General features: G+C 40.0%; 4 protein-coding genes across 5 annotated transcripts in view; 2 read left to right on the forward strand and 2 right to left on the reverse strand.

Annotated features, from left to right (window-relative positions):
* LOC136268641 (structural maintenance of chromosomes protein 3-like) lies at nucleotides 1-12,749 on the reverse strand. Its single transcript, XM_066064031.1, has 35 exons — nucleotides 12,514-12,749; nucleotides 12,352-12,427; nucleotides 12,266-12,304; nucleotides 12,154-12,221; nucleotides 12,033-12,104; nucleotides 11,902-11,981; nucleotides 11,773-11,851; nucleotides 11,599-11,716; nucleotides 11,399-11,550; nucleotides 11,246-11,350; nucleotides 9,654-9,818; nucleotides 9,481-9,602; nucleotides 9,332-9,431; nucleotides 9,241-9,285; nucleotides 8,901-8,969; nucleotides 8,747-8,850; nucleotides 8,591-8,690; nucleotides 6,721-6,857; nucleotides 6,502-6,643; nucleotides 6,304-6,454; nucleotides 6,164-6,243; nucleotides 6,040-6,110; nucleotides 5,393-5,461; nucleotides 5,226-5,307; nucleotides 5,061-5,180; nucleotides 4,432-4,503; nucleotides 4,308-4,382; nucleotides 3,951-4,059; nucleotides 3,180-3,250; nucleotides 2,952-3,128; nucleotides 2,575-2,787; nucleotides 1,182-1,271; nucleotides 1,045-1,134; nucleotides 623-800; nucleotides 1-260 (listed from the first exon to the last, which is right to left on the reverse strand). Exons 1-35 carry the CDS (start codon nucleotides 12,526-12,528, stop codon nucleotides 82-84), a joined length of 3,615 nt encoding a protein of 1,204 aa, XP_065920103.1. The 5' UTR covers nucleotides 12,529-12,749; the 3' UTR covers nucleotides 1-81.
* On the forward strand, nucleotides 12,750-15,363 carry LOC136268649 (uncharacterized). 2 transcript variants are annotated; one of them, XM_066064043.1, is made up of 8 exons: nucleotides 12,750-12,870; nucleotides 14,313-14,480; nucleotides 14,596-14,690; nucleotides 14,738-14,784; nucleotides 14,828-14,947; nucleotides 14,997-15,020; nucleotides 15,067-15,152; nucleotides 15,203-15,363. In XM_066064043.1, the coding sequence occupies exons 2-8, from the start codon at nucleotides 14,314-14,316 to the stop codon at nucleotides 15,312-15,314; spliced, it is 651 nt and encodes a 216-aa protein (XP_065920115.1). In that variant the 5' UTR covers nucleotides 12,750-12,870; nucleotide 14,313; the 3' UTR covers nucleotides 15,315-15,363. The 2 variants fall into 2 exon arrangements, with proteins under 2 accessions (XP_065920115.1, XP_065920114.1); XM_066064042.1 differs by lacking the exon at nucleotides 12,750-12,870 and adding an exon at nucleotides 13,035-13,188.
* LOC136268650 (receptor expression-enhancing protein 1-like) lies at nucleotides 15,306-16,580 on the reverse strand. The gene is made up of 8 exons (XM_066064044.1): nucleotides 16,455-16,580; nucleotides 16,263-16,347; nucleotides 16,143-16,219; nucleotides 16,032-16,095; nucleotides 15,919-15,975; nucleotides 15,761-15,874; nucleotides 15,462-15,701; nucleotides 15,306-15,405 (listed from the first exon to the last, which is right to left on the reverse strand). The coding sequence occupies exons 1-8, from the start codon at nucleotides 16,484-16,486 to the stop codon at nucleotides 15,361-15,363; spliced, it is 714 nt and encodes a 237-aa protein (XP_065920116.1). The 5' UTR covers nucleotides 16,487-16,580; the 3' UTR covers nucleotides 15,306-15,360.
* The window catches only part of LOC136268640 (lysine-specific demethylase 3B-like), a 14,058-nt gene continuing 10,040 nt past the window's right edge, over nucleotides 16,537-20,554 (forward strand). Inside the window, exons 1-13 of the mRNA XM_066064030.1 lie at nucleotides 16,537-16,748; nucleotides 16,832-16,993; nucleotides 17,177-17,250; nucleotides 17,354-17,390; nucleotides 17,681-17,792; nucleotides 17,909-18,009; nucleotides 18,055-18,142; nucleotides 18,189-18,256; nucleotides 18,305-19,810; nucleotides 19,858-19,972; nucleotides 20,022-20,143; nucleotides 20,199-20,299; nucleotides 20,342-20,445. Of these exons, the coding sequence (XP_065920102.1) occupies nucleotides 16,605-16,748; nucleotides 16,832-16,993; nucleotides 17,177-17,250; nucleotides 17,354-17,390; nucleotides 17,681-17,792; nucleotides 17,909-18,009; nucleotides 18,055-18,142; nucleotides 18,189-18,256; nucleotides 18,305-19,810; nucleotides 19,858-19,972; nucleotides 20,022-20,143; nucleotides 20,199-20,299; nucleotides 20,342-20,445 (2,734 nt within the window). The 5' untranslated portion in view covers nucleotides 16,537-16,604. The remainder of the gene's footprint in view (nucleotides 16,749-16,831; nucleotides 16,994-17,176; nucleotides 17,251-17,353; nucleotides 17,391-17,680; nucleotides 17,793-17,908; nucleotides 18,010-18,054; nucleotides 18,143-18,188; nucleotides 18,257-18,304; nucleotides 19,811-19,857; nucleotides 19,973-20,021; nucleotides 20,144-20,198; nucleotides 20,300-20,341; nucleotides 20,446-20,554) is intronic.

Raw genomic sequence — 20,554 nt, forward strand, 5'->3', positions numbered from 1 at the left:
TTCATGTAAATGTTTATGATCATTATTTAATACAGTGTTGGGTTATAATCACATGGGATACATTTGTATGATATTATGATGTTATTTGTCCACACCCTCCTCTTCTATAAATTGTTTGGCTTCATCGTGACTGACAGCATCAATGTGACTGACTTTATGATGGAACCTTACTCCATAGAACTTGTCAGCACTTTCTAATAATTCTGGTCTAAATGTGGTTGTGATGAATTGTGCATTATCAGCTAGTCGGTGGATCATGTCTACAACAAGTGACAATACAACTGAGTAGTTATATAGAATATCAGGCTATTTGTATCATATGCAGTATGGTACTACTGGATAGCAGAGATCATGAAGGTTTGCATTTTACTCCAACAAAAAACCACAAACACACAACACGGATACACTGGAGTTTGTTGATTTGAACCTTTCAAAATATGGATAACCCCGACACTTAGTAGTGGTCCCAGAATACCCCCTTAGCATAGAGGCCTGATCTGGACAACTTGATAGGCAGAACACAGTCCATAATACACTGTACACATACATACACTACACAAACACACAATACCCACATGCATCCACTGTACGTTCTATTTACCACCACTGATACAAGCTATACCTGCTACAGCCTTTCTATGTTGAGTGTCCAGTGCCTGGTCTATCTCGTCAAACAGGTAGAACGGGGCAGGGTCACATTTCTGGATGGCAAAGATCAGGGTGAGTGCTACAAGTGACTTTTGACCACCAGACAATTGCTGCATCTCCTTTGTCTCTGAGTTGTGACCAGTAAAGGAGACCTGTGTGATGTAGAACCAGTTATTACAGTTGGGAAATTCACTACAAAATACTTTCATAATGCAGGACAAACAAATACTAAAATACATAGTAATATTTATACATTAATTGCCAGAACATAATGTCTGCTTAGTATTATATAAAAAACACACTGATTTGTTTCAAGCATACATTAAAGCAAAAATCACATGCACTCTAAAACACAAATCACCACTAATACATACTGTACACTAATACATACTGTACCTTAATAGATATTCCAGTGAACATGTCCACTTGACTGGACCTACCACTCCCACTACTAGATGCTGTAGCTGTTGCCTCACTATCCTCAGACTACACACAAGTACACTAGTTATGTACTACAACAAGTTAGTCATTACCAGTTCCTCATCCACTCTCCTCTTCATGATCATTGTAGCCCTCCCTATGGGTACTAGTTGTTTGAACACTTCACTAAAGTTCTTGGACACCTATAACAAGTAAAGTATAAAATATAATTGTTGGAAGATAATGTTTCCAGTATGTCCTCAAATTTAGTGACTACTTAATTAGAGTGTCTTGTTAGTAGGTGTGTGTTCTATTACAGTAAATAAAAATGTAATCTAACTATGTGACTGTCTAAATTAAATGGCCTAATAACGTGGTTGATATGAGACCTACATAGTTAGAGTACATTGCACAAGTGACACTACAGACACATATAAACAAGTAGGAGGCAAAATTTGTAATTTTAAGTTGGATTAGGGATCAAAGAAGTAAAACAAGGGAATCACTAAAGTGGTGAAACAAGGATGGTTGCCTATACACCAGCGGACATTAAATCCCTAAACTTCAGTTGATAACCATGACTGAATTAGGGGTTAAATGTCCACTAGTATGTCTGCAGGTATAGGTAATCTTCCTTGTTTCACCACTTTCTTGTTTCACTACTTTTTTCCCTTGGGTCACTTCCAATTCATAATTTTTCCTTCTTGTTTGTTTACCTTTTAAATAACATAATTATGACAAACGGCCCAGCACATACTGAATTAAAAGAATGGTGTCAGGAATGCCATAGCATCAGAACGAGCCCCCCAACAATCAATTACGTAACAGAAAGGGAGGTGCTCATTACGCTCTTTGTTCTCAGCTATGCTTTGCCTGTTACACAGTATTACAATTGAAGAACAGTATGAGAAGCATCTCTGTGATCAATCCAGTTGCTATGGAAAATACAGGCAATAAGCATAGTTAATGGCCAACTCAGCCACAGGGAAGCCACATCATGCTATCGCGAATTGACATCTTGCACTATCAGCAAAAAGAACTGGAACACAAAGAAGGACAAAGGCAAATCCATGATGCGTGTATTGTATGTGCTGCAGTTTGACAAAAAGGCACATCTTGGGATGAAGCAACATCGAATAGTGAAGAAATCAAGTCTGTAGCCTTATCCAATGTTGAGTTACGTTGGCTGGAGGCATCAGTTAGTAAATTCCATTAGATAAAATATTTTTATTTAAATTCCATTTAAACTTTATGGAAGGGTTTGGGGTTGGTCTGAAGGCATTTTTGGGTTTGGCTGTGCCTAACCAATGCTGCCAAGCTATCATGAACGGAAATTGAGGGTGGTTTTAGGGTGCTAGAAAAGCCCAGTTCTTCAATATACAGCACTACCATACTGTACGATATTAGAATTCACAAATTCTAAAGCCAGTGCAGTGAGTGTACATTCTATATATGTATTTGAGTTAATGTACAAGACTAAACCTCAACAGTGAGATATTGTCACACCTGTTTAAAGGTGAATTGTATTGCTTCATGTTTCTTCTGCTCCAAGTGATCCATTAGGTCAACAATGGCCTGGTGAGCACGGTCTAATTCTTCTTGTCGAGAAATCAGCTTCTCCTTCTGCTCTGAGAAGTTGACATATTGGTCTAGTGCCTTCTTGTTAACATGACTGTACTTCTTCAGTTCACTATTACAATGGTTGAGCTTCTTCCAAAGCTACAATGATAGATGTACGTACTTGTTAGGAAAGTGCTATTATATTCTATGTACACACACACACACACACACACACACACACACACACACACACACACACACACACACACACACACACACACACACACACACACACACACACACACACACACACACACACACACTTCTTTAAGTGAATGACTCTGATATTTAGTGTTAGTATCAGCTGGTAATGATCCCAGTTCTCTGATCTTTCTCATACACTCTTCCCTCTTCTTGATCAACAACCCTCTCTTGTTGGTCAACCTCTCCATGACCTTCTGGTCCTCAGCAATCTTCTCCAGATACTCTCTCTCCTCCGTCTATCATCATCCTCACCATTTAACAACACTCACTACACACACATCACTCACCCTCCACTTCTCAAGTTCTGATTGTAAACTGTTGATCTTCTGAGAGTACTCATCCATGTTAGCCTCCACCTCTATAATAATGTAATGGTGAGATCAGGTACTGGAGAAATTTGTGTACTCAGACCCCACCATATAAGGCAACAACAAAAGCAATCAACAAACTAATTGAATCTGTTTAGGTAGTAGAAGCTCCATTAATCTACACTAAGGCCAACATAATAAGATTCCTTGTTTCCCGTCACCTTGAGAGTAATCAGATAGTGAAAGCAAGAAGTTATTATTATTAGTAATAACTAAAATTTCATTATTTTGGTGAGCCTTCAAAATGACAATACACTGTCCACCAATTGAATTAGTTTCAAGCAAAACGACAGATGTTTCAAAGAATTGTAAGCTTTTCATAAGTGCAACAAAGCACTTTCCAAGAAATTTAGAAACAAAATGACACTTTTAGAGGAGTTTGAATGCCTCCCAGGAAATGAATAATGGGTAGTACTATAGGATAGCTGAAAGTTATATTAGAGTTGTTGACTGCTCTATTAGAGTATCTCAATCTTGAGCACAGAAAAACAATTCATATTTCCAAATAATTTTAAATAGTAATCTACCAATGCAGTAGGCAAATTGGCATGCAGTCGGGTGACAGGAAACAAGGAACTAACAAATGTTGCTCTATAGAACACACACCTTATAGTACACCTATACTATTATACTGAACCATCTTTTTCCCAAATTAGCCAGGGTAAGAGTTAGGTCTATTGTAGTGTGTACCTTCTAGTTGAGAACTGTTGTGGTCTATGATGTGGACCAAATGGTCAAACTCTGTCTGCATCAGCTCCAGCTGCTGTTGTCTGTCTTCTACTGTGATCTCCTCCAGATCCTAATATATTGGTACACCTTGTGATGTATTCAGCATATGCAAGGAGCTAGTGCATATCTTGGATACAATTTTACTCATACAAAAAATAGTTCCAAGAGTAAAAATAATAACTCACTTTTGCTAATATTTACTCTTGGTTTTGCTCATAATATTTTCAACCATTACATAATACGATTACTACATGCAAGGTTCCTCCAAGAAACTTCTACAGTGGGCTGTCTTTAATGTAATTAATAATGTCAGCTGACCTGTTTTAGTCCATCTCTCCTCCTGTTAAGGTTGTTGCTCAATAAATTCTCTAATGTGTTCTTCTCACTCTCCAACTGTAACACCATCACTGTCACCATCATAGCATGTGATGTGTCAGTGTACCTTAGTCCTCTGTGATAAACATGATCGTATCTTTTGTTGTAGTTCATGTATCTCTTCATCAAGTGTCTCCACCTAATAAAAGTACAAATGCAACATCTGCTATTGATAACAACAGGAGTAATAGTGTCAGCTATACAGATAGTAGTGATGATCAGTTCAAGTATACTACAGAATAATTCTTTAATGATAGGGCTACTGGTAATCTTAAATGGCATGCTAAAATCCTTAACGTTTAAATTAAAACCAGGTCACATATTAAAACATGTACAACCCAATAGGTGAATTGAAAATCCACCCTTGAACACCTGTTTCATTCACCCAACATATTGTGTGGCTTTCCATGTTCTGCAGTACGTTAACATACAGCTAGCCAATGACCAAATTTCAGTGGAAATGGACAACTTTGTCTACAGAAGTTCACTAGACACTACCTTGCCGACCAATGGCATCAGTGGAGGCAAGATAGCAGCGGCCTGATTACACTATGACTACATAGTTGGTTGCACAATCACACATGCCAATAATCATAGGGCTATATGCCATCTACATTAAACATGGCATACAAGAGTTCAGTACAAATACACTTGGCCATTTACTGAGTCAGCCTTTCCACTATTAACAGTTCTTACCTGTTGCTGTTCATTAGGAGTTAGTTGGGATAACAGTTCAGTGCCCATTTCTTCCTTCATTGCATCTCGGGCACTGTTCATGGCTTGTAGGTCAGACTCTAGTGTGTTCAGGGTCCTCTCCTATTATAGTCCACTATAATAACTGTCAGTTGACAACTAACTGACCTTTGACTCTAGTGCTCGTTTGGTGGTCTGGTGATCACGAGTGAGTGCCTTAACATCAAGTTTCTGCCTCTCATAGGTCTCCCTACAAACAGAAGAGGTTACTTATGTATAGCTTCCTTTAGTGAATTAATAGACTACAAATTTCTGTTAGTGCTACAATCACTGACCTCAACTGAATTTGTTTGGTTTCCACTTTTTGCACTTCACTTAACACACTGGTCACCTGAGCATCCAGCTGTGGTCTTTAGTTAAAGATCTTCCATTGGGTATCACATGAATTAGGTTACAGTACACAAAGACTCGGTTTCCTGGAAAGTGTTCAATTAGAGTATTTGTCAGCAACTGAATGTTCTATTAGAGTAATCGACCTGCACTTTTACAATATAAGCATAAAAACAACTGAATTTATGTAAATGGGCCTATATATTCTGGCCACAAAATTTAATTGTCAGACAGGCAGACTGTGGCTTTAGCCAAGAGTTAATAATTGAGAGGAGAGTGTCCAACACAATACAGCACCTCTACAAATGATTCAGCGTGATCCAAAGGGATTCCTCTGTAAAATTTTGTGATTTGTAGTATATTCTATATGTGAAGATTGCTTTAATCATCACATTTCTTTGTTCTTCCCATGTGCAATCATCACATTTCCTTTTTCTGGCAGTGTGCACTTGTTAACATGTCTGAGAGAATCACACTGAATCATTTGTAGAGGCTCTGTATTGTGTTAGACACTCTCCTGTCCACCATTATTAACTCTTGCTTTAGCCAACTGGGGAAGTTAACTATACACAAATAAATATGCTTTAGGATATCTTCTAGTTCAGTCTTGATCTTGCTTTGCTCAGTCTCCCCTTCTTGTAGCTTCTCCTTCTGCTCCCACACCTAACATGCACCACACCATTACTCATGTTAATATGTCAAATGGGAGTACTCACCAGTCGCTGCATCTCAAGACGAGACTTCCTAGTGTCATAGTAACCACCAGTTAGGGCACCACGCCTACTAACTTGATCACCTGACAAACACACAATTCATTGCCATGGTTACAGTGATGAGCCCCACCCACAACACTTACCCTCCAATGTAACACAGTCAAGGTTCTCACTCTTAGAGAACTGGGAGGCATGGTCGATATCCTTAGCAATTAATGTCTTCCCAAACACATGCATCATAGCAGGGTGGAACATTGGGTCATAGTTTAGCTTGTCCACCATTGAAGTTACATTCTACATGACTTGTACTAAACGCTGTTACTATAGTAATGAGGGCTTACTGAATTGGTGGGATAGTCTACTTCAGAATACTTCAACTTGTTAAGGGGCATGAACGTCACTTCTCCAGACATCTTCTGCTTGTTCATGATGGATAAAATGTTGGAGGCTGTTTTGTCAGTGTCCACTATCACATGAAACAACCTATGTAAGAGGATAAAAATCCTTTATATACTGTACTTTGTAGTAAACTAGCAATTTAATTAGAGATAAGGCTATACCTGTTACCAGCGGTCACTTCTACTGCAGTGAACAGTTTTGGGGCACAAGTGAAGTTCTCAATCAGTGGACCATACACCCCCTGGATGCGACGTTCCCTCACTATCCTTGACACTGAGTCCAGTCCATTATTGATCACCTGTAGTAGCAACGATCAGCATTATATGTACATGTACACTGTAATGGTGCCATTGTGGTGGGTCTCAATGCCTAACAAAATAACTTCAACTGTTTAACTAATACAAATCCTTTAGTTAGCATGCATGATATATGTGACCCACTGGGCAAAAAAATGGTCATTTTCGTACATTCCTCGAATTCCATTTTATTAATTCCATTTTATTGTTTTTCTGTTATCTATAGTAACAAAGGAGTGGACAGCCAAAGTTTTACCTTTTGTGATGAAGTCTTGGGAGTTATAGCGCTAGACAGTTGGAATATTAATAAATTCAATTTGTACAGCAACAATACAGCAAATAAATTACAGGCGCTCGTTTAATTACTTGTAACTCATGATTGAAACAAGCTACAAAAATGGGGTCAGTCTGTTTACCACAAACTGGCAAATTGATCAAAGTATAACGCTTTCCTTGTACATCTCCATGCAGACAAAGAAGTAGGCCACTTCAACAATACATGACGACGGTAAACTTCATTTCTACTGCATCTTAAATAAGCGCCCATAATTCATGCACCTTACGCTGTACAAACACAAAACAAAGATTTTCTTAACCACCATGAACAGGTGCATATGATCATGTATAGGTTTATTGATTTGAGCTTTGTTTCAGTGCATACCAATGCGATCAAAACGTGCATAAACTTTTTAAAGTAGCCCACATGTTTTACCCAGTATATTTCAATACATTTTTATTGCAATGGCCAGTTTTCACTCAGCGGGTTACAGTATGTGGTGATTACAATATATAGTAAAGTGTAATCCAAACATTAACCCTTTAAGGACCGCTGCCGTAATATTACGTCCAAAGTAGGTATTGCTCAAAAGACCAGCGCCGTAATATTACGTCCAAGATTATTGGCAGTAAACAATGAGGTATAACTCCGCAACAAATGAAGTTATTAGATCGAAACAGGGACCATTGTATTCGCCATTCATAGGCGATTCTTTTGATATATAAGGTCAACTTATCACACAAAACTAAGCCTGTGTAAAATTCCTAACAAAGTACAAACATTTAATATTTACACAACAATAAAACTAACCTTGTAGAAATCGCTCCATAACTTTGGCTGTGTTCATCATATTAACTTCAAATAAAGCTCAGAGTGCTCACTATTTAGAGGCGAATAATTTGATATACAAGATCACGTGATGCGGTTTAAAAAAACTAAAATGGCGGACTGTTTTTATTGATTGTGTCACAAAGAAATCGATCGCGTGTAGGTGTTTGAAACTCACCTTAGTGCTTTTAAGACATTGGTTCTACACTTTGGTAAGTTAGATAATGTTGTTCATTATTGTCAGGTGAGTCTTTTAGTATAATTTTTTTATACAATTGAGCACTTGTAGGGGCTTTGTCAATGCTATAAACTTATTATATTTTTTTAAAAACACTAAATGCGCAATAATCATAAAACGTGTGGGCTTTCAGGGTAGACTATGCAAACAATTTTTGGTCCTTAAAGGGTTAATCTCATAGTGAGGAGAGTTACACAACACAGCACAGTTAACTATCACCAGTCAATGAAACGATTCCTCTATTAGAGTAGTTTAGTGAAGTATCAAAGAAAATTTTACATATACAACTTCAGACATGACTACAACTTCAGCTATCAAAATACCTGAGTGAAAGCGTCCACAACATACTACACACCTCCTTTAACTCAACAGGTAGTTGTAGCTATACTGACCTTACTAGCTGTTGACTGCAAGTTCCTCTCACACTTCCTCATCTCTTCCTTCACTGACTGTAATGACTGATCAATGGTGGAGTCACGACGCCATAACTCCCTACACCACATCACCATGCACTAACACAACGTACACTAAAATAAGTCTATTACTACTTTCTCTGGTTAGTCAGCTCATCTCTCTTCATCTTCAACTCAGTATACTGACGGTGAGTCTGGTCTAGTGCTGTCCTCCTCTCCTCGAGGTTACTGTTCCTCTCCTGTAGTTTTATAAGTGACTACTTCTTGTGTAGTATGCATACACTCATACCTGCATCTCTTGAGATTGCTGCTCTAGTTTGGCCTTCAGTTGGTTCACATCAGAACGTAACTGATGTATCTGTACAGAGAAGACTAATATCACCACCAAATCCATACACTCTACACAACTAATGACCCGCAGGAGGCTATACCATGTACTACAGGTGAAGGTGTGAGCAACCGAAGTACTACCTGGACCTTCACCCACTGTGTGAGACATGGACAGTGACGTTTGCTTCTCTGGTTAACATGTACCCATAGATGATACAGCTGGGTGGGCTGCCTCCCCAGTTGACACCAGGTCACACACAACACACACAAACACAGAATTCTCTGCTCATGAACTTCACCTGACGTTCTTTAGCAGTAATTGATGATGTCAGTGATGATACTTCCTATACATGGAGTTAATAACATGTGCACAATGAGACATGTTGCCACCTTTTTAATCCATGTATCTCTCTGCTCCTTGGTGGAGAACTCACTACCTCTACCTTGCTTGGCATACAATTCTGTTCTGCGTTGCTCACAAGCTTTAAGTCTATGGGTATAATGACAAAACATGATACAAAATGATGTCACCACTTCACCTAGCACTACACTGTTCTTCAGTATCTTTAACTTTCTGATATTGGGGTAGGATCTCATCTAGCTCCTTTTGTTTCTTAACTATTTCTCTCTCAAGTTTTTCAAGTTCTTTCTTACTACGACCCTATAAACATTGACACAGTTATGGTAGCTGATCTAACATGTGTAATGTCACCTTAGATGTTTTGTCCTCATTAACACTGACTTCAAGGTCATTGAGATCCAGCTCCATTTTAGCACGTTGTTTGATATGTTCTTGTCTCTCATCTTCCAACTGCTTCTTCTCACTACGACATGAGTGAAGTGCTGTGGACAGCTCCTTTAACTGTTTCTCTATAGCCTGAACAATAATAAAACTAATACTTGAACTAGATCTGACTTGTACGATGGCCAGGCAACACACAGAAGTTTATATTATCAGAGTTTACCAGGTATGTATAGTGTAGCTAGAGGTCCCTGTGTCTATTATATATATTATTACAGCCTATCTCAAGAGAGGAATCGCTAAGATGGATTGACTTTCACGTGTGCAAATCGTAGCTGAGCAAAGTAGAAAGAAAGACAATGTGCAATGGATCCAGGCCAGAGTTTGATTGCAACTAGAAGAACTATGGTGAGACAGACAGTCAGCAAGATGACAATATAGCACTACTGTCTCCTTACCCATGCCTCTGGTGGTTACAAAGATAAAGGGATTGCTCAACTTCCCCAACACAATCACCATATTCTCTCTTCTGCAATCCATGGCACTGAGGATACTGATGTTGCAGTAGTTTTGTGCATTAGGATGGTACACCCTTATGTCAATGAAGACACTTTCTGCCCAAACCTCATTTCACCTGCAAGAGGTAAGGCATCTAAACTACAGATTCCACAGTAGTTGTAGATAGATAGGACAATGGAGCTAAGGCTTCATACAGTTAAATGGAAGCCTCACTGAAGGAGGTACACATATGCCTCCTCCATACCAGACAGACCAGCAGCACCATTGGCATTCAAAAATGCTCAATAACGGCTTGGTAAGATCACCAGTTAAACATTAAAAAATGACTGGGTCAAATTGGGAAATGTTAACAGAAGGATCAAGGACATCATACGTAGCAGACTGTTCTGGTGGATGTTTTCTCTAGTAAATGTTATATAAACCAATGCTTAGAGATGACATGTCTACACATCAGTGCACAATACCCACCATACCATGAACAGTGGGAAAGTTGCAATCACACAAATACCTAACAGCAATGTGAAAACCTTACCAGATCAGGCCTCCTGCATGTATGTGTAGTCTGCGTGTGTTCTGTGTGAACAGCTCCCTTTTGTTGAGAAACTGGCTTCAATCTCTCAGCAACACATTTTGTCTTTTCTTATTACTAATGTTCTTTGGCACTCCTCACATGTTACTCTCACATCATAATTATTTGCTGCAACAGAAACCTAGCCATTATCATACAAAATAAAAAGGTGCTGTTCACTGTTCTATTTGTGACAAATGGTTTTATACTATTGGTGGACTTTCAGTGCACAACTGTAGAGCAGATACCTAGAATCTTGTTCTAAGCTTTCTCCTTAGGTTGGGGTTGCATTACTGTTGTACCAGCAGCAAACAGAAGGAAGGTGTGTGCACGTAGTGCAAGGGAACATATTGAGAAATGACAATGAATACCGAACTTCTGGTGGGTTCAAAGAGCTGGCCACAGTTGCAATGGAAATCAGTATGCAAAATGTCACATCCTACAGTAAAGCACAGCATAGGTCAGAGTGGCTAACCTCAATTTTTGCTGCAGCATCAGAGGCATTCTTGTGCAGCTCATGTGACTGCTCTGAGCCCATCTCTCTACTCTCCTCTAGTGATTCTAACTTGCGTCGAGTATCCTATACGACCGGTTATACCAGACAAACCAGTTACAATTAGCTAGTTACCTTCAGCTCCTTATCATGTATAGTAAACTCCAGTGACCGATGCATTTTATCCCATTTCTGATACTCTTTTAATTCTTCTTTTTCCTCCTCTAAAGTCTTCAGACGTTCTTCAATGTATTCCAATAGTTCATTGATTTTCTCTCTTTTGCCCTCTGTAAATTGTTTAATAGAAAAGCATTGGATATTGCTAATATCCTGACCTGTGTCCTTCAGGATCACTTCACTCTCATTCTTACGTTCATCATACACTCTAGTACCAGCTACTTCTCGTAATAGTTTCAGTCGCTGTAAATCTGATGATGTGGCCAACTGGTTGATCTAAGGATCACATGACATGGAGATTTAATAACAGTAGTAATGCCATGACAAAGTACCTTTCCCTGCTTGACAACATAGTATGGGTTACTACGAGAGAAGCCAGCACTCTCTAACAAGTTCATCACATCTGATTTGCTACACACCAACAAATCATTTGAACATATATTATAAAGGCCTTGCCTTACGTCACTTGTTTCTTATCCAGGTAGTAAACATCTTTCTTAGCTCCTATCACTCTACGTAATGACACTTCATCCTTATCAATCTATATAGTATAATGGTTACTGGCACTGGAGAGGCTATCAGTTGCACTTACTGGTAAACGATTATCACTGTTGTCAAAGATTATCTCTACAAAAGCAGACACCACCCTAGCTCCAGTACCCTCCTATTAGAGACCACCATTACACAGGGAACATGCCATAACTATCACTAACATGTAGTAATTGCTGTCGCTCCTCTGGTCGCATATGACTAAACTCATCAGTTAGTACAAACTGGATGGCTATTACAACAATACTAACAACACCATACTAAATTTAAACTGACCAAAGAAAAAGTTACTCTTTCCTGACCCATTGCGGCCCACTATCAGGTAGACATATAATCAAAGCTTACTGTTGATGGCTACCTACCAATAACATTGTGTCTAGCACTGAATGGTTCTATAATGTTCTGGTCCCGGTAGCTACGGAAGCCTTGTATGATGACCTGTGAGGAAAAAGTGAATGTTCTAATAGGACGTCATTGAGGCGCACTGCCCACGATAATAATGCGCCATATGGAACACTTCTAACCTGCTTTATGTACATTTCTACCCCAACTGCTGATTGGTTCTTATAAACGAGCACCAATAGCGAGACCAGTCAGTTTTCGCCGTCAACTAGTCAACAACTTCACAGCAGCAAATAAACTAGTTAATAGGACGAGTCTTAGCTCTTTCTACTATCAGAACATCACCAGCTGGCAATAAATGCCGCCAGTTTAGTGAAAACCGCCAAACTCTTGATTGGCGCCAAAATATTAAAAATTTCTCTAATAAAACGTTCAGTTGCGTTCTCCTTAGAAATGTCGACCTTTTGTGGTCCTGCGTGGTTTTATCATGAGTTAGAAGGGGCAGTGGTAAGATAGGCTGCGAATTAACTTTACATCAGGTTCGTTTTTTCCTTGATTTTACTGTGGCCAGTGTGGGACGGAAGAAACACTTTTAAAGGACTACATCGTGTCCTTTATATATCACACAAATGCAAGATGTAAACATTTAGACCTAGCTATTATAAATTTAATATCCTCCGATGTTACTTGCATTGAAAGCGTATAGCCTACATTCAATCCTCACGTGATCAACGTAAAACGATTTGGTAGGAGTGGGTCATGGCTCCAGATCGTCTTCTTCTTATCAGCTCGGGACTACTGGTTCTGCAGCTAGCAAATGTCTGCGCTTCAAAGTATAAACCTATAAGGACTAAGCTGTAAGTTTATTCATGTTGGGGTGCATATCAACTGTACTGGTACCACTGGCTGCTGTGGATAGTGTTATGGCTCCAATGTGTCTGATGAATTAATGACCTTTTTATATAATTTTACCCTTCTAGGGTGCAGCCACAGTATTGCCATACAATGATTTGATTGGTCAGTATAATATTATAGGGATTCCACAAAGTTGAGCTTCATTAATTACCTTGTCACAGTTTGCTGCAGGACTTATGCTATCAATAATACCACATATACAAATTAATGTTTGACTTGTTTCCAAGCTGTTTGGTAAAAAAAAAAAAGAGTTGTTGACAGGTATCTAGCCACACACAATGTTCTATACAATAGCTCTATCAAGGATAGTGGTTTCTACATTGCAGTGTGTGTATTGTATGGAGAAAAGCGGACATGCACACTAAACCAAAACACTTAATTGACACCACCATTCAGTGGTCAGTGGCAGCTATTGATCATCAGTGATATGATGACCAACAGTAGCCACATAATAGCCACTCAGTATAGTGATGAAGTTATTTGATTTCTAAATATTTTCACAGTGAAACCTCAGCTAAGGCCACCTCACTTTTAGATCATCAATAAAACACTGCATGCAGCTGAGGTGGTACTTCATGACTTCATTAATAAGGCCAATTCAGCATTAAGGCCACATATTTTGGTCCTAAATGTGCAGGTCCTATTATACCATGGTATTACAAAATACTGAAGACAGTGCAATCACAAAGAAGCTTTTGACAACTGTCTAGTTAAAAATGCATTAAACACTGCAAAGGGACTAACGGAAATAAGGAAAATGGAACAAATTCAGATTACATGAAACCTTGGTGTTAAGTTTTTAAATGACACTTTAGCTATACTGAAGCCTCAAGACACAAGAGTAGGCTCTCTCTTATCCCACATATGTACAAGATAAGATGCTCTTTGTCCAGCATATTTCTTACTCCATGAAACACTAAACCTCATATCAACCTCCAACAATGTATGTATATCATCTCCCATATCACCCTCATATAGTCTGGTACATATATGGAGCCATATTAACAGGTAGTTTGCAGATCATATTTCACCTGTGTGGTGTTAATGCATTGCTGTGTTCCATTAGGATGGACTGGACACCTCAGTCCAGTGAATTACACAACTTCTTGTTCAGAGGAAACCAGCCAATTAATGGCACTCAGTTTGCCTACACTTCACTGGTGACAACAATGAGATCACTAGCTAAGTCGGCTGGTCATGACTTCCCAGATAATTTCACATTGTTAGATGTTAGGTGTGTAATACATGTTTAATGTTCTGTGTGTGTGTGCTGCATGTATAAGCTTGTGTGTAGTCTACTGTGCAATGTGTACAAGTGTATGTTACTGCGGTTGTTATGTATTCATCAGTTACCTGAATGTGTTTGAGGAAAAAGACTACATGGTAGAGAAGAAATTCTTTGAAGCTAATCCCAACAAGGGAACGTTATACAACAAGATAATTGGTAAGGCCACGCACACAGTCATGCAAATCAGATACGTTCTAATACAGTTGGGAGCCTGATACCACCACCCCAGAATGACCTGACACTTACTAAGGTACTGGTGACATGAGCACATGTGATGTAATGAGACATCATAGGACACAGTTAAGGCATATGTGGAGAATGGATTTGATAAACTACCAGAGAAGATGAAATTCTTTAGAGACTTATTGTACACTAAAGGTGATCGACCCATCGTCATATATGGTCATTGTGAGGTGAGCTACACGTCCTCAGTAAATTATAAGATATCCTCTGATATTACAGGCTGGTACTGACAGGACTGGAGAAGTAAGGCTGCTACCACATTGTCTAATGTTGTAGCATACCTTATTAGGTTAGTGGGGCATACTACATGAAGTACCTCAACCTGACGTTCACTGAAGCCCTATATATCAATAACCACATTCAGAATAGAGATATGTAAGATTTCCATTCCACTATACACTACACCTCACCACATTCAATTTCAGGTACAAAGCGTCAAGAAATGCGATGCAGTGGTACTGTTTCTACCTGAGATTTGTGGAGCAGTTCAACCACCTCTCCTGTATGCTACCCAACAATGGCACTCACTTGCAGTAACAAGTTATAATGCATTAAGTGACAGGAAATAATTACAAATAAAAAGTTACTGACTAGGTGTGGGCAACTTTCGCCTGCTTCTTCTTGGTTGCTAAGCAGCAGTAGAACAAGCCATAAGACTAACACATAATATGTTAGGGGTCTCACCACTTGTTCACTACTAGGTGCTATCTCCTCCTCCGTGTGACTGTACACTGTTGTGGTTGTTGCTTGGTAGCCAGTAGTGCTGTCCACTTCAATTATTTCAAAATGATCTGAATCTGATTGGCTAAAACGTTGCTGCTGCTGCTGCTGCTGTTGTTGTTGATATCGTTGTATCTCAGGTTGAAGGTTAGTGGTGCTGTTTTCACGTGATCTCTGTAACACTTCTGTAACTGCTGCTTGCCCCTGTTATATAGCGTTGGTGCAATAATTATATCAGACACACACACACACACACTACACACCTTTATAGCTGATGATATCATTGTCGTAGTGGCAAAGCTATATCCTTGCTGGCCAACTTTCTTTATTGTCTCCAATCCTTTCTCTCCAGCTTTCGCAATGTATGCATCTATTTCCTGTTCACGATATGGCATCACATGATCTGTGTAACTACACCCACCTGCTCATGTGCTTCAAGATACGGGTGGACAAACTTCTTGTACAAATACCTAGATCCCTATATGGGAAACCACAATGACAGCTGCTAATGAAAAACAGGATGGATATATATACCTTAGTAATAGGTAGAACTAGCCACAATACAAATAAAAGTTTCACTTCATGGTAGAACGGAAACCTGTCAGAGCTGTGATAATCATATTCACAATACAACTAGGTAAATACCAGAACACCAAGGTGTCAGTAAATGTTTCAGCCACAGAGAATAGTGCATACACAATCCAGTACATTAACCAGTGACCCTGTAATATAGGGTAATGCTGTGAGTACAACAATACCTCATACCATGTCGTTGGCATTTTTGGAAGTTCTGGCATATTGTATGGCCTTGTAGGAGCAGTAGGCTGGATAAATCGTGCCCACCGCCACGCTACATGTAGCAGAAATAACGTGCGATTATTAACCTTACTTGTACCTCTCATACTTGTACTAATGTGTGTTGTGAAATTACTACAGACCAAATAAGCGAAAACTTACATTACTAATCTTGATAACAAACTCGTGAACATCCTGTCCCGAATCCAAATCCGCGCTACATCTTTTTATTTTTTTGAATTTTGTGTCCCACAAAATACTTTAATAATGAGCGTGGGTGTTATGAGCGTTTAGTCTTGTGGAGAATAAGCTATGGCCATGAGCCTTATTGGACTGAGAGTTATTGTTCTAGAGACAGGTCCGTCTGCTGGAAATAGCGGTAGAGCCTTGAGGGCTGGCTATATTCGCGCTGCTTCGGACCAAGTTTACCTGAACGCAGACATATCGCAAATTAAGGTTAGCCTGTCTGTCTTTGTCTTCTTTCCTTGATTGTTAAGAGTATTAGAACTGTTTTGTGAATTGGGACTCGTTCATACCAGGTTTGCGTGGAATTTGATGATAGAGACCAGTGTGAGGTACAATGGGTTAATTTGACTGACTCGAGCGTGTTCCAGTCTGTGTATATCAACACGGGTCTGGTATGGGCACGACGCAGCCTGAAGACTTCAGGCAGAAACTCGGTAGTTGGCTGGCCTGCTAGGGTAAGTAGCAACCTTACAACTTGTAATTATTTGGTATTTAGAATGTCATTCATCATTGTGATAATTACGCTATTGATGACTACAGCAAAAGATGTAAGGGCCTTGTTGCCAACAGAAACCCTGAAAAGCTAAAACATGTGTCTTAACTGTTGCTATGGGTTCATTTTTTATTGTTCCATATAGTGTTTCTCATTCTTTGCTGGGGAAGATGCCTACAAACAAATGGTCGTGGTAGAGTATTTTGATGACAGAGAAAAGTGAGTATAAAAGGTTGAATTTGTGTCAGTAAAATAATTCCTGCTAGCTAGTAGACAGATTGTCTATAGGTAATATTATGGTATTGTGTGGCTTTGCTCTTAGGGTCATCTTACAAGAGATGCATGTGAGACAGCTGGAGGTGAGTAGCAATAATAATATATTATAGAGCTTGCTTTAATGAATGCTAAACATATTTGGGTGGCCTTTGATCCGTAACTTTTCACCTGGGCACTAAAAAATGAATCTCTACAAGTCACTTATGAGTTCTTAGAAAGTATTTGTTTCTTTGATGATGTCACGCAACCACTCCTTGCAATCTTTTTGTGGCTTCTTTTGGTTGTTGTTAAAATTTACAGGGGAATACCCTCTGATCAAATCTGGTTTCTGTTACTGTTGTCATCTTGTTGTGTAAACAATAATACTGTATAGGTTGATGAAGCAGTCACCTTCCTTAATCAGCAACACAGTAACATGTCCTCAATGTTAGAGGAACTCCATCAGTGGGACGAACACCAGAAACTGATGAATGTCTTGTTAAATGGTAACTATACCATGTATGCACACACTGACATGTAAACACACATACACAAAGCAACATACACAATGTAATGTGTTGGGTACACAATGCTGTGTTAATACTGTTGTCACCCACTCTAGTTCCAGTGTCCCTGATTGGTTGTCAGTTGTTGGTGTTTAGATGGTGCTACTCATCCCCATGGTTCTCTGCCATTGTGTCATCGCACGATCTCACCACTCGGGTAAGTAACATGTAATGGCGTCTTAACTCACTGCCATACTTTTAGGAGATGGTGGTGACAGACAGTACTGTACTACAACAACATTCAATACACCCTGCAATGGTACAGATGAAGCTAGAGGGTAACCGATCAGGTATGACGTTGTTGCTTAATATGGTATTATGGGGGGTTACCTGCAGTGGATGAATTGTTGATATCGTCACGTCCAAGGATGGACCGTCGCTCGTCCCTAACTAGTGGATGCCATGTGGGTAACATATGTCTAAAATATGAGATATTGTATTGTTTCTTTTAGTATCCAGTTCCTGCACTCCCCAACCACCTTCCACCTACTGATTACCATTCTGGTCTCAGCCCATGGCAGTCCCCACCAGAACACAGCTCATTGTCATGGCTACCTAACCCCCCTGCTGGAACAGGATTGGTAGCTGGAATGGGAAATCTGCAGAATGGTATGCACTATCCAGATACCATGGCCCCACCGTTTGATGCTGCACCAGCAGACGATGTCACTGCTAAACGCAGCACCATAGAGTATCAACCTAACGATAACAGTGGGGGTTTTAAAAAGGAGCCAGAGGATGAATCATCTGATAAAGTTTTACCTGAGGCATCATCCAACATAGCACCTTCTGCTTCTAGTGCAGCCACAACTCCAGTGGAAACAATAACATCTGGATCAATGAACCCACCCTCCATATTACCAGCCAAATCTGTTGCATCAGTGCCATTTAACCCCACACCATTTCCTCCTCATTTACAAGATCGTGGCGACACAGGTTATGGTGGGGGGTTAATACGTGCTGAATCTCTCCCTCAGATCCACAGACCTTATGCAGCTTACAATTTTGGGCTTAATTCCACTAGGGAGGACACAGTCGTGGAGTCATTTGTGCCCCCTCAGATGCCAGCACGAGCTAGGAGTGAGTTCAACCTTAACATCCACACTAACAGACCCACTGTGAACTTTGTGCCTGTGTTACCCAAGAGGCCACCAGCGTACGATAGCTATGTCCCTCCAGCCAAGAGATCAAACATGCTATCACGTAGTTACTCTCAGCCTAACATACATGTAGCTTCACACCACCCCAATAACACATTGGATGCACTCATGCAAATACTAGATGAAGAGCCAGAACTTCCTGATGAACCAGAACCAACTAACAATGCTGATATGTTCAAACCACATGACTCAGATATGATGTTGCCACGCAACACCTGGGGCTATTATCCTGAGCCGGGGCAGTTGTCACAAATGCCAGCAATCAGTATGCCAGTATTGAGTGAGGGAGATCGATATCAACAGCACAACTACTTCTCTAGTCCCCTACACTATCAACATGTTATGAGAAACTCTGAGCCTCATCTCAACCAGTTGCCAATGCAAGGAGGTTACCCTTCTCGTGTTCCAGCAATTGATCGGCCACCTGCTCAAATAGTTAAGCCACCTGAAATTCTGGAGGCAACTGGAGCACAAGAAAGTGATCAATCAAGCGAATGTTCCATCATCCATTATGAGAATAGAAGGAACTTACTCAACTCCACTGGCACTGACCAGCGTAGATCAGATGGCTCTGATAGTTTAGCAAGAACTGCTCTGCATAACTTCACCGGCAGCCTGCCTAACTTGGCAAACTTTGGTGGAGAATTTAGTGGCAACTGCCTATACCCCAGAATAGAGCCAGACTGTGATCCTTGTGACAGTGTATTCAGCCCTGTTAGTGGAGTTAACCTCGGCTCAGTCTCTCGGTTTGACTTCAATATTCGTGAAGGTGTTAAGACTAGTAGCAGTTCTACACAGGTAAGGTGCCCATACCATATTGATACACTACTGCCATTTGATATTAGGAGGCCAAGCGAGGTAGGGGAAGACCAAGGTTGTCACAGAGGGAGAAGAAACAGAGAGAGGAGCTTCGAGGTAGAGGGCTAATACCAAAGAATAAGAAGAGACGGTCTAAAGAAGGTATACCATCATCCCTGCTGACATTCAGTCATTATTGATGTTACTTTAGAAATGGATTTAGCTAAACGGTTCAAAGCTCCTGGGAAGAGAGGTCGTAAAGCAGGTTTTAAGAGGAACTCTGGCAGGGAAAACTGGTTTGCTCAGACCACATCTGGAAGCATTGTCTTGCAGGTAAGGACAACTTCTCCTACTGTATGCTGTGTATTGTATGGTGTTCACTGTGTAGAGTGTGTTCTGTGACCGATGTCCTGGGGTCAGCCAGTGTAGGGATTGTTACCAGAAACAAGGGCCAAACTCTGACTATTGCCGCTTCCTGGAATTTAGAAGGTATTTCCAGTGTATCAGAGTGACAATAACGATACTCCACAGGTTAAAAGTAGACCAGGAGGAAGGGACATTGATAACTGTTGGATTTGCTGACAACTCTGATGTTACCAAAGAAGCTGTGATCCCATGGGTCCCTCTCAAAACTGGTGAGCTAGCACTGATAATATTCAGTAACCACATTCCCACAATGTGGTAAACTCTATAACCTGATGTGGTCGTGTGGTTGTTGTAGTGGTGTGTGGTCCAATCTGCTGT

Source organism: Dysidea avara, chromosome 10 (assembly GCF_963678975.1).
Source record: "Dysidea avara chromosome 10, odDysAvar1.4, whole genome shotgun sequence".
Lineage (NCBI taxonomy): Eukaryota > Metazoa > Porifera > Demospongiae > Dictyoceratida > Dysideidae > Dysidea > Dysidea avara.